The following is an 18,056-nucleotide window of genomic DNA, read 5'->3' as shown; positions in this document are numbered from 1 at the left end:
AATACCGAAGCTGCATCAAAAGCTCAAGCTGTGAAAGTCCAGCCCATTGCAGTTCCCTCAATTCCAGTGGATGAACTCAAGGAAGTTACAAGTAACTTTAGCACAGATTCCTTAATAGGGGAAGGCTCGTATGGAAGAGTGTATTATGGAGTTCTTAAGAATGACCGAGCTGCAGCTATAAAGAAATTGGATACAAGCAAACAACCAGATGACGAATTCTTAGCTCAGGTTTGTTTTGAATATGGAATCTAATTCTTGTTTCAGGAATTAGGTATTAAGCATTGAAAAGATCGTACTTTTGAATTTGCAGGTGTCAATGGTTTCAAGGCTAAAACACGAAAACTTTGTGGAACTACTTGGTTATTGTGCCGATGGAAATCAACGTATTCTTGCATATGAATTTGCGTCTAATGGATCTCTTCACGATATTCTTCATGGTATGTTGAATAACACTTGCTACAGTATAGTTATGTTCTTTCACTTATTTTTCCTCCCATTTAATTCTTGTGGACAATATTTCATATGTAACATCATGATTATGTTCTAATATTGCTTCTATTTTCTTTCATCCCATGAATGCAGTCACTTTCGTATACAGGCCATTTGATTTGCTTTTATTCAGCTGAATTTCAGGATGTATTATGCACTACAGGATGCCATTTTTTCTCATGATAAAAATAAAACCTATACTCATCCCCAACCCTTTAATAGTGCGAAAAAGAAAGAAGGAAAAGCAGCAAGTCTTTTACATTTGCTGAGGTATAAATTTAATTTCTCTACATTTTTTTTAGGAAGAAAAGGCGTTAAAGGAGCACAACCTGGTCCAGTTCTTTCTTGGGCTCAACGCGTGAAAATTGCTGTTGCAGCTGCTAAGGGCCTTGAATATCTTCATGAAAAAGCAGAGCCTCACATCGTCCACCGTGATATTAAGTCCAGCAATGTACTAATATTTGATGATGATGTAGCTAAGATTGCTGACTTTGATTTATCAAATCAAGCTCCTGATATGGCAGCACGTCTTCACTCAACTCGCGTCCTTGGGACGTTTGGGTATCACGCTCCAGAGTAAGCTGCTTTGGGTGTCACATATGTCTCTCTTTTGCTACCTCCTTTATTACCCCTCCACCGTCACTCTTGGTTTGGAACCTAAAAAGTTAGCACTTTGCTGCATAAACAAATCCATATTTGTACACCCACATAGAAAGATTGATATAAACCTTTGTCATCCTTTCCAGAAAATAAGTTTCTTGAAGGCCTCACCTTTTGACTCTTAAATAATGTCATTGATGTGATCTTACCTGTTGGTGTATTTTTTCTATTTTGTGTTTTGGCAGATACGCAATGACTGGACAGCTGAACTCAAAGAGTGACGTATACAGCTTCGGTGTTGTCCTTCTGGAGCTTCTCACTGGGCGCAAACCTGTTGATCACACATTACCTCGTGGACAGCAAAGTTTAGTGACATGGGTACTCTCTTTTTTTCCATTTTAATTATTTCCTTCTTTCAAATTTTAGCTTATAACCTCGTCTCCCTGTTCTTACATTACTTTGCTCTGTGATTCTGTTGTATTTTTCAGGCTACACCAAAACTGAGTGAAGATAAGGTCCGGCAATGTGTTGACAGTAGACTGGGAGTAGATTACCCACCTAAGGCTGTTGCTAAGGTAATTATGTACTCTAATGATAATAAATAGCTGAATTGCCATTTTTATGTCAATTTTATGCCATCTTCTGCGCAACATTTGTTACAGCAGAATGTCATTATTGTGAAGCCTTCTTGCAAGTTTTTATGACCCAACTGCTGTGTTATTGGTCTGATGTAATTTGCTGATTTCTAATGTTTCCCGCTAACATGTCAATGCCTAATAGAGGCTAGGAGAAGGTGCTTGACATATATGTGTATACATTCATATGTATCTAGGTGGTGTTGAAATGAATTGGGAGGTAAAGAGAGTATTGTATTGTTACCATCCAATTGATGTATTCTGACTGTAGCTACTATGTTTTGAATCCAGATGGCTGCTGTTGCCGCTTTATGTGTACAATATGAAGCTGATTTTCGGCCAAACATGAGCATTGTAGTCAAAGCACTCCAGCCCCTTCTAAATACTCGTCCAGGACCAGCTGATGAAAATGGTGGCCTAACATGAGAGGTGGATTGAAGCTACATCCCGTTGAGCAGGAGAGTCGATAAATGTTGCCAAGAGAAATTCCGTCTACCCAAATTATAATGAAGGAATCAGCGTGGTCCTCATTGTTTATATAATGTATGATTATTTGTATTCATGGACAGTAGAGGCGCTGATGCATATAACATTTGATTGAACAACTTTTTGGTTGGTCATATGGGTGTAATTAATAATCAAGTTTTGTATGCAAGGGGAAATGCGGAACGAGAAAATACAAGTGAAGTGGCATATCAATAAACCAGGGTAAAAATATGAAATCAGTTTTAGAATACGTGAAATAAACAAGTATTCAGAGGAAGACAAATGTGCACTAGCCAAGATTACAGAGACAAATGTGTGATGGGGATAGGGATGGCGTCGTGATCGTGATTTAATACATAAAGCATTGGGCAGCGAGGACAGGGGGAGACATATGCAGAGCAATTGTAATTTGTGAACAGGGGGTACAAGTCTGCAAAACAAGATTGGAGTAGAGGGCATCTTCATAAATACGTTACTTCAAAAGCATTTCCGGCGCTCCCGTTCAGTAAAAAATTCTGGAGAATTATCCTCAAATTTTACTATTGATTTAATTTTGATCCTTAAACTGTAGTTTTTTTTTTTCCCGAATTTGATTCTTTTAGTAATTGCACTTGTTCCTCTTGCCCAACTTTACAGACAACTAATGGAAATGATCAAATTCAAAAAAAATATTGACAGTTTGAGAATCAAAATTATCATAATCAAATTAGCGGATAAGTTCGAGGATGGAAAGTGTAATTCGTCCTAAACATCCTCCGCTCAATATTATTTATTTCAAAACCCCAAAAACCCCTCCGTTTCTTTAGGCGGGCCGGAAACCCCATTCCAGAATAAAATTCATTTGCCTTTGATGCCATTGCTGCTGGGTTGAGTAGGGTGATGGCGGGTGATGAACAGGCGCCGGCGGCCAACAACCTCATTGGCGCCGCCACCGGAGTGGAGCCCCAGTATAAGATCGCCAAGACCTCCGTTTGGTGGGACATAGAGAACTGCCAGGTGCCTAAAGCTTGCGACCCCCATGTGATTGCCCAGAACATAAGCTCTGCCCTTGTCAAAATGAATTATTGTGGACCTGTCACCATCTCGGCGTATGGCGATACCACCCGCATTCCCACCTCCATCCAACACGCCCTCTCCAGCACCGGCATCGCTCTCAACCACGTCCCCGCCGGTATTTCTCTCCTTCTACACACACACACACACACACATAATATCTGTATCATCAAAGGAGCAACGTGTCTGTGTAATTTCTTACCATCCTTCCCTCTATTCTGAGAGCATATATGGGGACTCCAAAATGAATTTGTCCTATAGCTGCCACCTGGATGGTTTTTTGCTTCTTGTTTTTTGATGGTTGTCAATCACTTGAGACTTTGATTTCTTTGTTCTTGGATATTGATTACTTATTTATGTATTTTGGAGCGACGAAGGAGATTGTAAGTGCTGCTATATGATTTAAAATGCTTGAGTTTTCGTGCACATTCATCTTTAGGAGATTTTGGGTTGTTATATGGTTTAGAGTTTACTTGGCACAATTAGATTGTGTAGTGCTTATGCTGAAGTTCAGTCAGAAGTTCTCAAGGAAAATAAAATTCTATTGGTTCTTGTCAATGTACATATATATATATATGTATATATGATGTTTGATAGCATTAGTTGATAATTTGCTCATGTGTGCTTGACAAACAGGGGTAAAAGATGCAAGTGACAAGAAAATATTAGTTGACATGCTATTCTGGGCAGTCGACAATCCTGCCCCAGCAAATTATTTGCTTATCTCCGGTGACAGGGATTTTTCAAATGCTCTCCATCAATTACGCATGCGAAGATATAATATCCTTCTGGCACAGCCCACTAAAGCATCTGTTGCTCTTGTTGCTGCAGCTAAGTGTGTATGGTACTGGACAAGCCTTGTCTATGGGGGTTCGCCTTTCACTAGTATTGAACATTCAGATGGTATTAATGCTTCTCAACAAGAAATGAAGCAGACTTCTGTCTGTCAAAACATTCTTTCAAATGAACCTGCTTCTACCAATGCTGTTATTCTTGCTTCAGAAGGCCAGAAGTTCCCTGGTCCTGGAAGGATTGCTGATAGCTACCTTAAACTACCATCCTTTTCAAAAGCTGCCAATCGCGCTAACATAACAAGGATGACAAGTTTGCCCATTAAACTTGAAGAAAGGAAAGACATGCAGTTTTCTCGTCAACCAGAAAGTATACCAGCAAAACAGTTTATAACAGCACCTCACGAGTTCTTCGGTGCAGCCACAAAAGCCATCGCATCGAGTAGGTCTGCTCCAAATCTAATTCCCACCATTATCAATACCTCATTTAGCAACTCAACTAACCTTAATGACAATTTGCACAATCAGTTCATACAGCCTCGACCTCCTTATGCTCCAGAAAATTTGGTTCCCTACAATTCTCAAAATAATAGTTTTCATCCAGCTCCTGCAAGATCAGATGGACCTACAGTTTCTGCAGCATTGTCTGCTGCACTCCCAGATGTTAGCAAGCTTAGCATGTCTAATTACCCTGGTTTCTACCAGAATGACCCAGTTTTAATTCGTCAAAGTGGAGAAGATTCTAGGTCTAAGTCCATTGTATCTCTGAAACCTATTAGTTCTTTCTTAGATGATAATGGCAGCGATAAGTGCGATAGCCAGATGATTTTCTCTGAGAATGTGGATGGTAAGTATCTTCATTCTAAACTTCCTATTTCCTCATCTTCTTCTGTGCCTGGTGTGTGGGGAAGTCAAGGATGCCAACCGCCGCCTGAATATGTACAAGGCCTTATAGGTGTTATCTTACTAGCTTTGAATACTCTGAAAGTTGAGAAGATTGCACCTTCAGAAGCTAATATAACCGACTGTATTCGCTATGGTGATCCAAAATACCGCTACACTGATGTAAGAAAGGCTTTAAAATGTGCACTTGACCAACAAATGATAGTCAAGCAACATTTAGGTAAGATGGAGCTTTATGTTGGTAGGATTGAGAGGTTATGGATATGTGAGAATCCTATCGGTGGTAATACTGAACAGTACCCAAAAACAACCTGGGCTGCAATTCAGAAGTTCCTAACTTCCCCAGGTGGGCGTTCGGCATTTATAGCATCTGAATGCAGGTAACAGTATGCTGATATTTAATCGCTTCCATTTCCTAAATGTATTTGGCTCTGCAATTGATTGCTGATATCATTGCTTCTACTTCTAGGTATGAAGCAGCCTTGATTCTTAGAAATTCATGCTTAAAAACAACCCCCTTGGGTGAGGTATTTCGGATCTTGAATATGATAATTTCCATGAAGAAATGGATCAAGCATACACAAGGGGGATGGCAACCTATTGCTATAACTCTTTTAGAAACTAAACAAGATACTGGTGGTGGTTCTTGATATGGAGCATCTGGTAATGTAATGCCCAAAATTGGGCCTTGGAATTATGGTGGTTATGTAAAATTTTTCTGCTTTCCTCCTATTGCTTAGCATGATGAGGTCTTGGAATTATGGTGGTAAGAGCTGGTGTGTTCATTGTGCCGACAATTCCCATATATATGATATAACTCAAAATGAGGGTGAACTTTCACATTATGCCCATTGAAACAGGAATCTATTCCCTCAATTCAATTCATGTAGCATACAATTGTATTACATTGTATTTATATATTTGTACAGAGTTAAACTGCATGGTGTGTGAGCTCACGGGAGAAAAGGATTGTAAGAAGGTTGAGCCTCCTTTTGTCTTCGATAAGCCCTGAGATTCGAAAAATACCAAATCATCAAAACAAGTTGAATAAAATCGACTTTGAAACCAACATTTTGATATAGAGAATACCTGGAAGCAGTTGATCCACCAAGCGTAAGTGCTCCCAAAATTATGACAAGGAAAGGAACAGAAGCAAGTCTCATGTTTCTTTGTCCACGGTGTGCTCTTGGAACTCCAGTTTTCACAACCCGAGAATATGATGCTGGTGATTGGTGAAGGATCAATCAACATTATAGTAATTCTTGTTTGATGATTGCCATTACTAAACCAGAAGGAAATACCTGTTGGCTGAATTCTTCCATTTCCTCCTGTGACAGACGTAAATACATAAGTTGCATATTTTATTTTATTTTTTGAATTAACAGCCACATGCTGCGAAAGGTATGAGAAACATCTTCCTGTTCTTCATATAAACAGAAAAGAAACAGTAATTTGGACCCATCAGGAATGATGAGCCCATTTAGTAAAAACTGGAAGATAAACGTATCAAATAGCCTAAATGATTCTCAAAGTCAAAGCTGTTGTAGGAGAATAAGTAGCAAAGCATTCATTTCATTTGAATTTGGAAGCGAGGGTGAGGCCATTTTCCTCACTTTCTTAAAAGAGTGTAAAACTAAAAAATAATTAATTTACCAGTGTTGGTGAAGAAAGAATAGGCTTCTGAGATCTGCATTAAGTTTAAACACCAACAAATTAGCACAGAAATAATTGGTTTTAGGAAAGTGCAAAATTGTGGTTACCAATTTGAATTTGGACTCAGCCTCAGGTTTGAGATGAGGGGGAAATCGATCAGGATGAGTTTGCCAAGCTTTCCTTCTGTATGCAGCTTTAATCTACAAAATTGAATTTGAGATTGACAGAGACAATTAGGACGGAAGATGGAGGGAGGGAGGGAGAGGGACCTGAGTTGGGGAGGGAATAGAATTAGGGGGGAAACCCAGCAAGATTTTGGCCTCGTCGCTTCTCATATCATCTACTGCTGCTACTATGCAGTCTCTCAACTCCAATTCCCTTTTTCTCAACTTAGTTTGTGTCTGGGGTGTGTGTGGGGTGGGGGTTCAGACTTCAGATCCTGCAGTGCAGTCAAGTCTTTGCTTGAATCCAATTCCAATTCCTCTTTCTCAAACTCTCTTCCTGGGGTGGGGTGGGGTGGCCATCCTATTCTATTCTTGGTCCTGGATGGGTGATCCCCCAGCCTCCACGTCCACTTCCACTTTCTGCTCAACCACTTCACATTTATGATCCACTGTATGTTTTGCTTTCATTAAAGATTTTCATTAACCAAATATAAATATCACTGAACAAATATACAAATTTCACATATTTATATTTAATTTGAGCAATTTAAATTAGTTGGTCAAAATTAAAGTAATAACACCTGGGAGGTAGGAATTATAGTTTGAATGAAGGTATTTAAAAAATACAACTTTTGTTTATGCTTCTCTTAAATAAACATGAAAAAAGTTGGTGTGAAGGTGTTTATTGCAGTTTAATGTATATACATCTTATAATTAACAATAAAGAGGATATATATATATATATATAATTAGTTATTGTTTGTTCCTAGAAATATGATTGTGAATGAGAAGAAAGTGGGGGATGGATGGTAAATATGAAAAGAAAAGTTGAAAGGTTAAAATTTGTTGGAATTGGAGGCCATCCAGAAATGTCGGGATGTAAATTAGAGTACAAGGAGTGAAAGGGGTGTGGAGGTGAGTAGTATATAAACTACTCTACCCTGCGTTTCCATATCAATCAAATATAGTACACTACATGATACATGTAAAAAGGGGTGGTTGAGTTTCCAGTCTTTTCTTTTTTATTTTCTCTATATATCAATAACACAACCACCACCACTCTGCTGTATCATGTATGTATGTATGTATAAGAATAACCAAATTGTTTTAAGTGTTAATTACGTGTGTAATCATCACACATAGTACAGTAGGGTACGTACGTTTTATTATCAAAACAGCAAGAGCATCAATCTAGCTAGCTACCTGAAATCAACATGGCGGTTGGGAAGATCGCTGTGTCTCTGGTGTCCGTCATGCTCGTCATTGGTGTCGTCATCGGAGTCGTGGTTATGGTGAAAAGCAATGGGTCCTCTGATTCCCAAGAATCCCAAACCCGTATGCCCTCTATGAAGATGGTCACCTCCATCTGTGAGCTTACTAATTACAAGGAAGCCTGTGCCGGCAGCCTTGAATCTGTCGCCAAGAACAATTCTGCCACTGCCAACGATTACATTCTCGCCGTCGTTGAGTCCACTCTCAACGAGGTCAAGAAATCATCTGAGGCCACCTCCAAGGTTGTCGTCAACAAGGACACCGATGAACTCAATCATGTGGCCGTCCAGGACTGCAAGGACTTCCTGGATTATGCCGTTGATACACTTCAGAAGTCCATCTCCCTGGTGGGCGGTAGCGACATGGAAACCCTTGAGGAACGGGCGCACGAGCTCCTTAGCTGGATGACCGCCGTTTATGCCTTTCACACCACCTGCCTGGATCAAATTGAGAACCCCGAGTATAAAGCTGCCGTCGCCAATGGCACCCACAATTCCACCCAACTCAGCCACAATGCCGTCAACATTGTCGCTGAGCTCCCTCAAATATTGACCCTCTTCAACTATCAGCCTATTCATCAGAATGTCACCACGGTAATTACCTCAGGAAGTGGTCGTCGTCGTCTCATGTCCGCCAACCACCACGATGAATATCCCAGCTGGTTTGGACCTGCGGAGCGGAAGCTATTGGCGAAGCGCGGAGGTATCATTCCCAACGCCGTGGTTGCCAAGGACGGGAGCGGGCGTTTCAAGACCATTGGTGCTGCCATTGCAGCATGCCCCGACAACAACAAAGGCAGATTCATCATTTACGTCAAGGCCGGTATTTATCGGGAGCAGGTCATAGTCACCAAGAAGAAGACCAACATCTTTATCTATGGAGACGGTATTGGGAGGACAATCGTAGCTGGGAACAAAAATTATGGAATTATGAATATTGGGACAATGCATACGGCAACATTCGGTAAGTAATCATCATAATGTACATAATATATGCACATGCATGATGACTTGAATAATTAATATTAGTTTGATTATAATAAGTCTACTGCATATATATACCTTATACCTTATATCTCATATATATATATATATGTGTGTGTGTGCAGCTAACGAGGCAACTGGATTCATTGCCCGGGGCATAACATTCAGCAATGAGGCCGGTCCACAGGGGCACCAAGCTGTTGCTTTCAGGTCCGTAGGCGACATGTCGGCCATGTTTGATTGCAGCTTCGAGGGTCACCAAGACACTTTGTACTACCAGTTTCTGCGTCAATTCTACCGCAACTGCCGCATTTACGGAACCATCGATTTCATCTTCGGAAAGGGGGACGCAGTGATCCAGGACAGCGAGATAGTTGTGAGGAGACCGTTGCCAAAACAGTTCAACACGGTAACAGCTGATGGAAGAGAAATCCCTCGAGGGAGCAACGGGTTGGTGATCCAAAACTGCAGGATTATCCCGGACAAGTTTCTTTTCCCAATCAGGTTCCAAGTGCCGTCATATCTGGGGCGTCCATGGACACGTGAAGCACTGACAGTGGTGATGCAGAGCGAGTTGGGTGATTTCATCAGGCCAGAAGGGTGGAAGCTGTGGGACGGTAGCAATAACCACAAGAGTTGCGAGATGTATGAGTTTGGAAACAGGGGACCGGGAGCAAGAACGGATAGGAGGAACAGGGAATTCTCAAAGTTCAAAGTTCTGGGACCCAACCAGGCAGCCAAATACACACCTGGCATATTTCTTGCAGGAAACCAATGGTTGCCACAAACTGGTGTTCCCTTCAGGCTAGGCTTCTGATCACTCTTAAAATACAAACCACGTACCCTACCTACGTACAATCGCTTGTTTCTATTATGTTTAATTTGTTATATATTGTATGTTGAATAATTAAATGTCTTTGAGTATGAGAGGAACTACTCTGACTCTGACTCACACCCACACTTTCTCTCTCTAAATTTATATATATAATTGTTCAATCTGGACTTGAAGGAATTGTTCACGCTTTAAAGTTGGTTGGGTTGGGTGATTCAATTTCAGATCATTTCCGAGTCTTTCCTGAATAAGGTTGTGAAAGGTTTTGTTATTAAAATAGAATTTTTCAAGAAAAAATATATATATATATATTATAGGGTATCTATTAATTGATGTAAGGACAAAACCTAGTTTTAAAAGTTTTTATTTAAAATGACTTAAATTAATTGATGTAAAATTGTAAAGATTTAAAAATGGAAAGCAACTTAATTAAGAATTTAACATAAATAGATGGAGTAAGAAATTAATGATGAGAAAGAATAATTAATAAAAAGTTAATTAACTATTTATATTTATAGAAATAAATGTATGTGGCAAATTAGAATTAAACCAGCTTTTCCATCTCATATGACATGTAAAATATTGGTTGGTTTTCATTTTAAATAATATGATATGATGTGTAAATATATATTTTATATTCTTATATTATATATGTTTATTCTATGAACAAGAGATATACAGGCAACTCTTATTTTCTTAAAAGTTTTATATATTAATTAGTTACAGTATAATTTGCAGGTTTTATATATATTTGTTATATATTATCTGAAGATTCGTACATATTTGAAATCGAGCAAGATATAAGAATATGGACCATTTTTTAACATCACGAAAGATTATTTACAAAGACAAAACTTACAAATAAGTCGATCAAATTGGGCCACTAAAAAATGGAGAGCAAAATTAAAAGTTGACATGAAATTACCAAAAGTGGTACGTACAAGTGTAAAAGTAATTTTTAAAATGCTTTGCAAGGTGAGTGAAACCGCATATTTACACTTAAATCATGATCCACTCAGAGCAACCAATGACTTTTGCTGCTGAGCACATCAGATAATGACCTTACTCTTTTAAACCATACAAATATATATATATATATATTGACTGTGCTTGCCACACCAAATATGTAATCAAACATATTATTCTCATCTTTCAACCATCTCTTATTTTCACTTCCAATGTGTTATGCTGCGTCTTCTCATCCAATCACCAGCTCTATATGTTATACAATGCCAAGCAACTTCCCAATCACTCTACCTATCTCACATTCACACTTCACAAAGTTTCTACACAATCCACAAATAATACACAAACTGCAAAAAACTCAATGCCCCAAAGCTACCTACCTGTACACTCCAACCTTCCCTTAATTTGTATCATCACTATTGTCCTACATCAGTGAATAAACAGAGTGAAAACTTCAAATGCTATTATAAATGGTTCTCCAACAGATCAGGAAGCGTAATCTTCCCAGAGTTATTGCGATCAAGCTTGTTGAACTGATCGCATATCTGCAGGATATCTTTTTCCCTAATCTTCCCCATCTCTTTCAGCTTGTAAATCACATATTCTGATTTACTGTATCAATACACAGATGCAATGTTTAGTTCTCAATGGCGGATAAACAACTCATATGATTAATTAACACAAACTGTAGGTGATGCAGAAAATTCATGAAACATGGAGGCATAACAATAGACGACTTCTGGAATATCACCATATAATTTGTAAAGACCACCAAATCCAGACCATGGCTGCTTTGAGAAAGCAAAAGGGATGAAATGTTCCATCATCAGTTGGTAGTTATATTGTATATCTGAAGCACCTAAGACAAAGATCCCCCGATTTATCTAATAATCTTAAAAGGAGCTCCAACATTATCAACCATGAACATTACAAATTTCATTGTCTTTCCCCTGTTAAATAGGCAACAAGATACTTGATCCACAGGGACCACAATTTTATGAAATTATTCCATCATTTCATCTAAATAATGTCATGTGGAAAGACAACTCCATACCAGAGACTACAAATGCAATGTTGTATTAAGCACTCATCATTGATTGGACATATTGGTTTTACCAACACAAAGGTCCCTTGATAGGAGCCAACACATTAAACTCATAAACCAAGAATCTAAAGATTAATAGCGATCAGACTCCTGTAATATACTCATAATAGTATAATACCATTTCACATCTCAGTAATTGTTTCCTTGGAACAAAATATCATCATATGGAATTCGTAAAGTATTGAAACTAGACATTCATGGTTAATCAAGAATGGAAATGCATGCAGCAGTGGAAATGAATTTACTCTACAATGCATAATCACTCAAATTGACAGTGTTTAGAGTCTTCTCTCAATTACCTATAACCCAAAGATTACAACTCTTTTGTTTCTCTCTCAATACAAAAATTACGAGTCCACAGTATAGCTATCCAACAAATGGGAACCAAAGTCAAGAATGAAGAACAAACAAAATTCTTTCCTTTTAAAAGAATAGTGCACATCAAGCTTCTCGTATTTGTCAACGATTGGAAAGAAAAATGTAGCATTCACTGTTCACTCAAACGTAATTACTATCTGGAGTTGAGTCCCAATATTGTATTTTGAGCGCCACATCAATTTCCCATGATCTTAAGGTCTACCATATTGATGATCATCAGCATCTAATCAACACTAGTAAGGACTGCGGGGTCAAAGCCAAAAAGCGTATGCCAGCAGACACAGACATAAATTGCAAGGAAGGAAAAAGCTATACGTACATGAAAACATATCGGAAAGTCGAAACTAAAAGTTTGAGAAGCAAAACTAAAAAATGTGATTATGCAATTAAGTTGGTGAAAAGTGATAAGAGGAATGAAGTTGCAATTGCCTACCTAATAAAGCCATTGTTGTTTATGTCAGCAGCCAGCAAGTCCTCCACAGTAATACCTCGATGCAACACCCAATTACTGATCTTGCGGTGCCTCTTGTCAATCCTGGCTTCTGCCAGATATAGAAATGCCCTGGCCACGGCAAGCGTGGACAATAATAGCCATATGGACGCAAATAATCTTCCCGGGAGAGTCTTGAATGCCCTGTCTCCATATCCCACCGTCGTCACTGACATGACTGATAAATACACGGAATCCACCCAATCCAGACGCTCCACAAAGTACAAAACTAGCGTCCCCATACCAATACACAGCACGACCACCCCCAGAGCCAAGCCTACCTTAAGTCTAATCCTCATTCTGCCCTTGGCCACGTCCACTATATAGTTCCTGGCAGAAAATCTGGGGTTGTGCTCCGGATGTTGACCCTGCTGTTGGGGCGCCGCCTTAATGCCGGCAAGGATCATATTCTCCTGCAGGTCAAGCACGTAATTGACAACCCCAGTAAGTAGAATATCGATGAATCCAAAGCCCACGAGCACAAAAACACAAGCAAAGACTTTAGTGAGCGGCGTCAAGGGGGCGATGTCACCGTAGCCTATGGTGCACATGGTGACGATACAGAAATAAAGCGCGTCGACGACAGGGTGAGTCTCGGCGCCGGAGAAATGGTCCCGGTTGAAAGAGTAGATAATAACGCCGAGGGAGAGGTAGAGGAGGAGCAAAAGAGCGGCTTGTCGGAGGAGAGAAGAGGAATCGGAATGGGGATGGGGGTTGGAAGAGTGATGGGGGGAGCGGAAATCTTTCATTACAGCCATGGCGGGGGCAGTTTTGCAGCGTTGAATTTTCTTGCGGGCCCAGGAGGAAGAGGAAGGGGGATGAGGTGGAGAAGGAGGAGTATCGAGGGAGGAGGATTGGTGGTGGTGGTCATCATCTAGATAATCGTGTTGTTGGTAAATAAGAGGAAGAGAATATGTGGTGTTGGTGGGGATTGGGAAGGAGTGAGGAGAGATATCGAGGTTGAAATCGTGGAGTTGAGGAGGAGTAGGGAGGAGTAATGGGTCGGTGGCTGCTGCTGCTGCTGCCATTCATAAATCGGAAAAGGGATCGGACTCTGGAAATTGCAGCAAAAACTGGAAAGTGAAAGTGAAGAGTAAACAAAATAAGGGGTGTGTGTGTGTGTATTTCTTACAGAATGAATGAACGAATCAATGTCTCTCTCTCTCTCTCTCTCTATCTCACACACACATGAAAGAGAGAGAAGAAAAGGGATTATAATAAGTTGTGATTGATTAGAAGATTAATAATAAGATCAGAAGGATGGATGGGTTGGATTGGGGGAAGAAAGAGAAGTGAATAGCTATAGAACCAATAAAAACTCGCCACCTCTTAAGAAACAGACATATTCAGACACACTTTCCATTTTATAATAAAATAAAGGATTAAATACATATCAACACCATAGCCCAAAATACTATAGTTTTTATCCTTTATAATGAAGATGATCGCCGCCGGATTTGGAGTGAGAGCCCATAGTCATTTTGAGGGAATCTAGTTGTGTCAAGACCTTGGCGAAGCCCTCAACGAAGTGGATCTTTTTATAGTTCAAATATGGATACGGACTGCTGGTCTGCCGGTTGTTCTCATGAACAAGTAGCTAGCTGAAACAATTGGTAACTCAATTAAAAGGTTTTTCTTTACTGATCTTGCTTGATTGGGAGCTCGAGGTAAACTTGATAAAAAATTTTCGATTCATGATATTAAATGCTTTTTTTGTGATTTTTAGGTGGAGGACGTTAGCTATTTTTTTTTAAGGTGTTCATTCGCCGAACAAATTTGGATACTCTCTAAATGGCAAGTGAGTCCATCGTTGGTCCCACTTGTTGATTAGAGAGTGGTTCTTGCAAATCTCAAATGCAAATTTCAATCTCTTTCCGGACTAGGAGACCCAACACCAGTTCCTCATCACATGGGTCATCATTCTTGAAAGCATCTGGAAAGCTTGCAATGAGAAGACTCACGCAAAGTAACCTCCCACCCCAATGGAAGTTACGAGAGTCATTTTAAAAAAAGTGGAAGAGCATTGTTCAGTGAGGATGTCGAAGCATATTAATCAACAAGTCCACTGTGTCTGGCAGCCCCCTCCGACAGGTTGGTATAAAGTTAGTATTGATGCTTCTTTTTTGGATGGAAAATCATTTGCTGTTTTTGTTGGCCGAGATCATAATGAAAACATTTTCCTGTTGGAAGCATGTGAGAGCTTTGCCTATAATCCTACAACTGCTGAGGTCTGAGCACTTTGACTGGCAACCACAAAGTTGCATGAACTTAATGTGGAGCAGTGCATTTTTTAATTGGACTCTGTTGATGCCATCAAATAGATCATGAATCAGGAAGAACAAGTGGATAGAGCTGCAGCAGTTGATGTTTTGGAAATTAGGAGGATTTGGAATTTGGATCTAAATTGGACTTTTAGAAAAATTCCAAGGCTCTGTAATAAATTTGTTCATGGTGTGGCTAAGTGGGCACACGGAGCAATTTGGACGGACCAATCCCACCCCCTCTCTTCCCAAGTGATGTATTTTGTGATAAGGGGCAAGACCTCTTGGACTGATTTTTGTGGAATGAAAGAAACCATATCAATAAAAAAAATAAGAAATAGTGCATTTACACCCCTAACTATGAAACATAATAAAATGATCCCTCATGATATACACTAATTTTTTATAATGAAAATGCCCTTATTATTTCCACCCTTAAAATATTTCTATTACTACAATCATTCTCTTAAAATATAATCTGAATTATTATAAATTTTTTTATTTAAAATAAATACTATCCAAAATTTATAATTTTACACTGAGTATAGAATCTGTATAAACTCAATAAATTTACATTCTTATATTTTTTATACAACTGATGAAAAACTTATATAATTTTTGCTTGTATTTTTATATATTGAACTTTTTTTAAAAATAAATTATCAATAGAAAATTTGAAATATTACATCAAACATATATATACTGTAAAATCTACAAATTTATAATATAATTAAGAAATAATATTCTATACTTTTTAAGTAATGATATAATATATTTTTTATTATGTGGACATGTAACTGAATAAAAATTTATAAATTATATAACATACTTTTTTTATAATATTATATGCATTATATATTGACACATATTTACATGTACTTTTTAGCATAATTTATTTAGTTTACAAAGATATATTAAGCTTATAAATGTTTTTTGTATTCAATAATTTATAAAAAAATTATAAATTATAAATATTATTTTTAAAATAAAATATGAGTAAATTTTAAATCACTAAAAATAGTTTGAGGAGATATTTTAATAAAATATATTTTAGGGAGTAGAATAAAAAGGTAATGGGGTAAGTGAGAAGGGTATTTTTATGTTATCGATGCCAAATTATCTTATTAAGGATGTTTTTATTATCTCTCATATTTTAAGAATGTAAATAAGATAAAATGCATAAAAGTGTATTTAACCCTAAAATAAATAAATATTGGGGTTTGGGAGAGTATGAGGAGGTTGGGGTTGGCAGAGCGAGTGATGAGGAGTTGAGTCTAGTCTAGTCTGACTCAACTCACGACATTTCAATTTATATTTTCAACTAATCTAAATACTAGTACTACTTCTTCTTACAATGCAAAATGCTCATCACTCATTCAAATAATAACTTGACGTGTCTCTGCACATAATTGTATTATGTTAATAATTAATATGGGTGTATAAATATGTTATGTTGGAGGAGGATTGTACATATAATACGGTGGATTATTAATTAAAATTTCAAAGGTTGTAGTAGAGTAGACTTAGTTAATGGATATTTAAGTTTGGGGCACTGAGGCCCAGTTTATGGTTGTGGGCCGGCCTAATCCTCCAAACCAATTGCTTTGGCAGCCCTTACGCAATGAGTATGGAGAGGTAGAGGTAAGAAAGAGAGGAGACAGGAGCGGAAAAGGCCTAAGCCGAAGGGAAAAGGGGTTTGCAATTGCAGGTGAAGAAGCAATTCTCCAATTCAAATTCAAAACACACACACACAGACACCATTAAAAGCAGCCTTCAACCTTGACTTGACTCCACTCCCATCATCATCATTAATTCATAAGCTAATCTCCCTCCCTCCCTCCACTCAAATATGTATATATGATCTCATTATGGATGATATTTTGATTAAGGGTGAAAATATCTATCCTACATATAATAACAGCGGGTAGGGGTAGGGGTAGGGGTAGGTGGGAAGTAGAAAAGGTAAAATTAAGAATTATTAGCAGCTGCTGATTGCAATCTTGTTTCAGCATTACGTATCATCATCATATATATACATATAAATGGAAAATGTCAACGAAAAGGGTGTAACAATTTTCAATTTATTTGAACGAGAGAATCTCTCAACTCCTTTGGTGGAGCTTTGACAAATTCAATCACATCCCACACTGCACGTCTCTCTCCCACCTACCCATTTTTAATTAGTTAGATAAAGAAAGAATTGGGAGTTGGTCCTTGTAATTTTGTTCCCAATTCCAGCAGGAAAAGGATCCTCCCTCCCTCCACGTTAAATTAATTACCAAGTCTCATCAATCCACTTTTCTTCAGTACTCGTCATTCTTCTTTTTGGTTTCTATTTCCCCCCCATACACTCGCATTAAAAAAAAAAAAAAAAACAATTGAATGATTGCTTCAACTTACCCTTCACATCACATGCCTAAAACTTATATAACTAACCAATTCCTTCCTAATTACCCTATTCATCAATCTTTATTATTGTTTTTTTTCAAAAGACAAGTTAATCAATCATTAAGTTGGATAAAATTACAGTGCACCCAATTAATTCCAATATGTAAATTTTGGTATACTATCTTAATCAGAAATAATTAACATGCATGCTAATGCTAATGCTAATGCTAGTGTTTTGGATGGCTAATTATAGTTTGATTAAGTGAATCTAATGTGTCGTGCTTCTACGCCTACCCATGCCCCAAACCAATTAACTATTGCTCCACTAATTATATCAATCATATATTCATGTGAATTTTTTCTCAAGCCTGCTTCCACATTATTCTTCATTTATTTAACTAGTAATTGAGACAGAGAGTTGGTGAAAAATCTATATACATATATATATTCCTGATTCATAAAAAGAGTAACAAAGAATCTCATATTTTTTACATATATATATATCATCATATATAAAAACAGACATGTTTTGCTCTATATCAGAATATGTATATGTGATGAAAGATGTCAACATTTAATTAAATTAATAAAGAGAAAATAATTAAAC

At 38.0% G+C, this 18,056-nt stretch overlaps 5 protein-coding genes across 6 annotated transcripts in view; 3 read left to right on the top strand and 2 right to left on the bottom strand.

Annotated features, from left to right (window-relative positions):
* The window catches only part of LOC105162992 (pto-interacting protein 1), a 3,920-nt gene extending 1,546 nt beyond the window's left edge, over window positions 1–2,374 (top strand). The window contains exons 3-8 of the mRNA XM_020694706.1: window positions 11–228; window positions 311–437; window positions 792–1,065; window positions 1,335–1,467; window positions 1,578–1,664; window positions 2,016–2,374. Coding sequence (XP_020550365.1) covers window positions 11–228; window positions 311–437; window positions 792–1,065; window positions 1,335–1,467; window positions 1,578–1,664; window positions 2,016–2,150 — 974 coding nt within the window. The 3' untranslated portion in view covers window positions 2,151–2,374. The remainder of the gene's footprint in view (window positions 1–10; window positions 229–310; window positions 438–791; window positions 1,066–1,334; window positions 1,468–1,577; window positions 1,665–2,015) is intronic.
* Window positions 2,500–5,641, top strand: LOC105162991. The gene is made up of 3 exons (XM_011081182.2): window positions 2,500–3,381; window positions 3,900–5,337; window positions 5,427–5,641. The coding sequence occupies exons 1-3, from the start codon at window positions 3,090–3,092 to the stop codon at window positions 5,605–5,607; spliced, it is 1,911 nt and encodes a 636-aa protein (XP_011079484.1). The 5' UTR covers window positions 2,500–3,089; the 3' UTR covers window positions 5,608–5,641.
* LOC105162990 (chaperone protein DnaJ) lies at window positions 5,800–7,218 on the bottom strand. 2 transcript variants are annotated; one of them, XM_011081181.2, is made up of 6 exons: window positions 6,880–7,215; window positions 6,718–6,810; window positions 6,611–6,644; window positions 6,259–6,285; window positions 6,047–6,179; window positions 5,800–5,965 (listed from the first exon to the last, which is right to left on the bottom strand). In XM_011081181.2, the coding sequence occupies exons 1-6, from the start codon at window positions 6,943–6,945 to the stop codon at window positions 5,911–5,913; spliced, it is 408 nt and encodes a 135-aa protein (XP_011079483.1). In that variant the 5' UTR covers window positions 6,946–7,215; the 3' UTR covers window positions 5,800–5,910. The 2 variants fall into 2 exon arrangements, with proteins under 2 accessions (XP_011079483.1, XP_011079482.1); XM_011081180.2 differs by having other exon boundaries at window positions 5,803–5,965; window positions 6,047–6,285; window positions 6,880–7,218.
* On the top strand, window positions 7,723–10,037 carry LOC105162989 (pectinesterase). Its single transcript, XM_011081178.2, has 2 exons — window positions 7,723–9,009; window positions 9,155–10,037. The coding sequence occupies exons 1-2, from the start codon at window positions 7,989–7,991 to the stop codon at window positions 9,844–9,846; spliced, it is 1,713 nt and encodes a 570-aa protein (XP_011079480.1). The 5' UTR covers window positions 7,723–7,988; the 3' UTR covers window positions 9,847–10,037.
* LOC105162988 (two-pore potassium channel 5) lies at window positions 10,800–14,027 on the bottom strand. The gene is made up of 2 exons (XM_011081177.2): window positions 12,744–14,027; window positions 10,800–11,439 (listed from the first exon to the last, which is right to left on the bottom strand). Exons 1-2 carry the CDS (start codon window positions 13,826–13,828, stop codon window positions 11,292–11,294), a joined length of 1,233 nt encoding a protein of 410 aa, XP_011079479.1. The 5' UTR covers window positions 13,829–14,027; the 3' UTR covers window positions 10,800–11,291.

This window comes from Sesamum indicum, linkage group LG6 (genome assembly GCF_000512975.1).
Source record: "Sesamum indicum cultivar Zhongzhi No. 13 linkage group LG6, S_indicum_v1.0, whole genome shotgun sequence".
NCBI lineage: Eukaryota > Viridiplantae > Streptophyta > Magnoliopsida > Lamiales > Pedaliaceae > Sesamum > Sesamum indicum.
The sequence above is the reverse complement of the archived record's forward strand: the minus strand, read 5'-3'. Positions and strand labels throughout refer to the sequence as shown.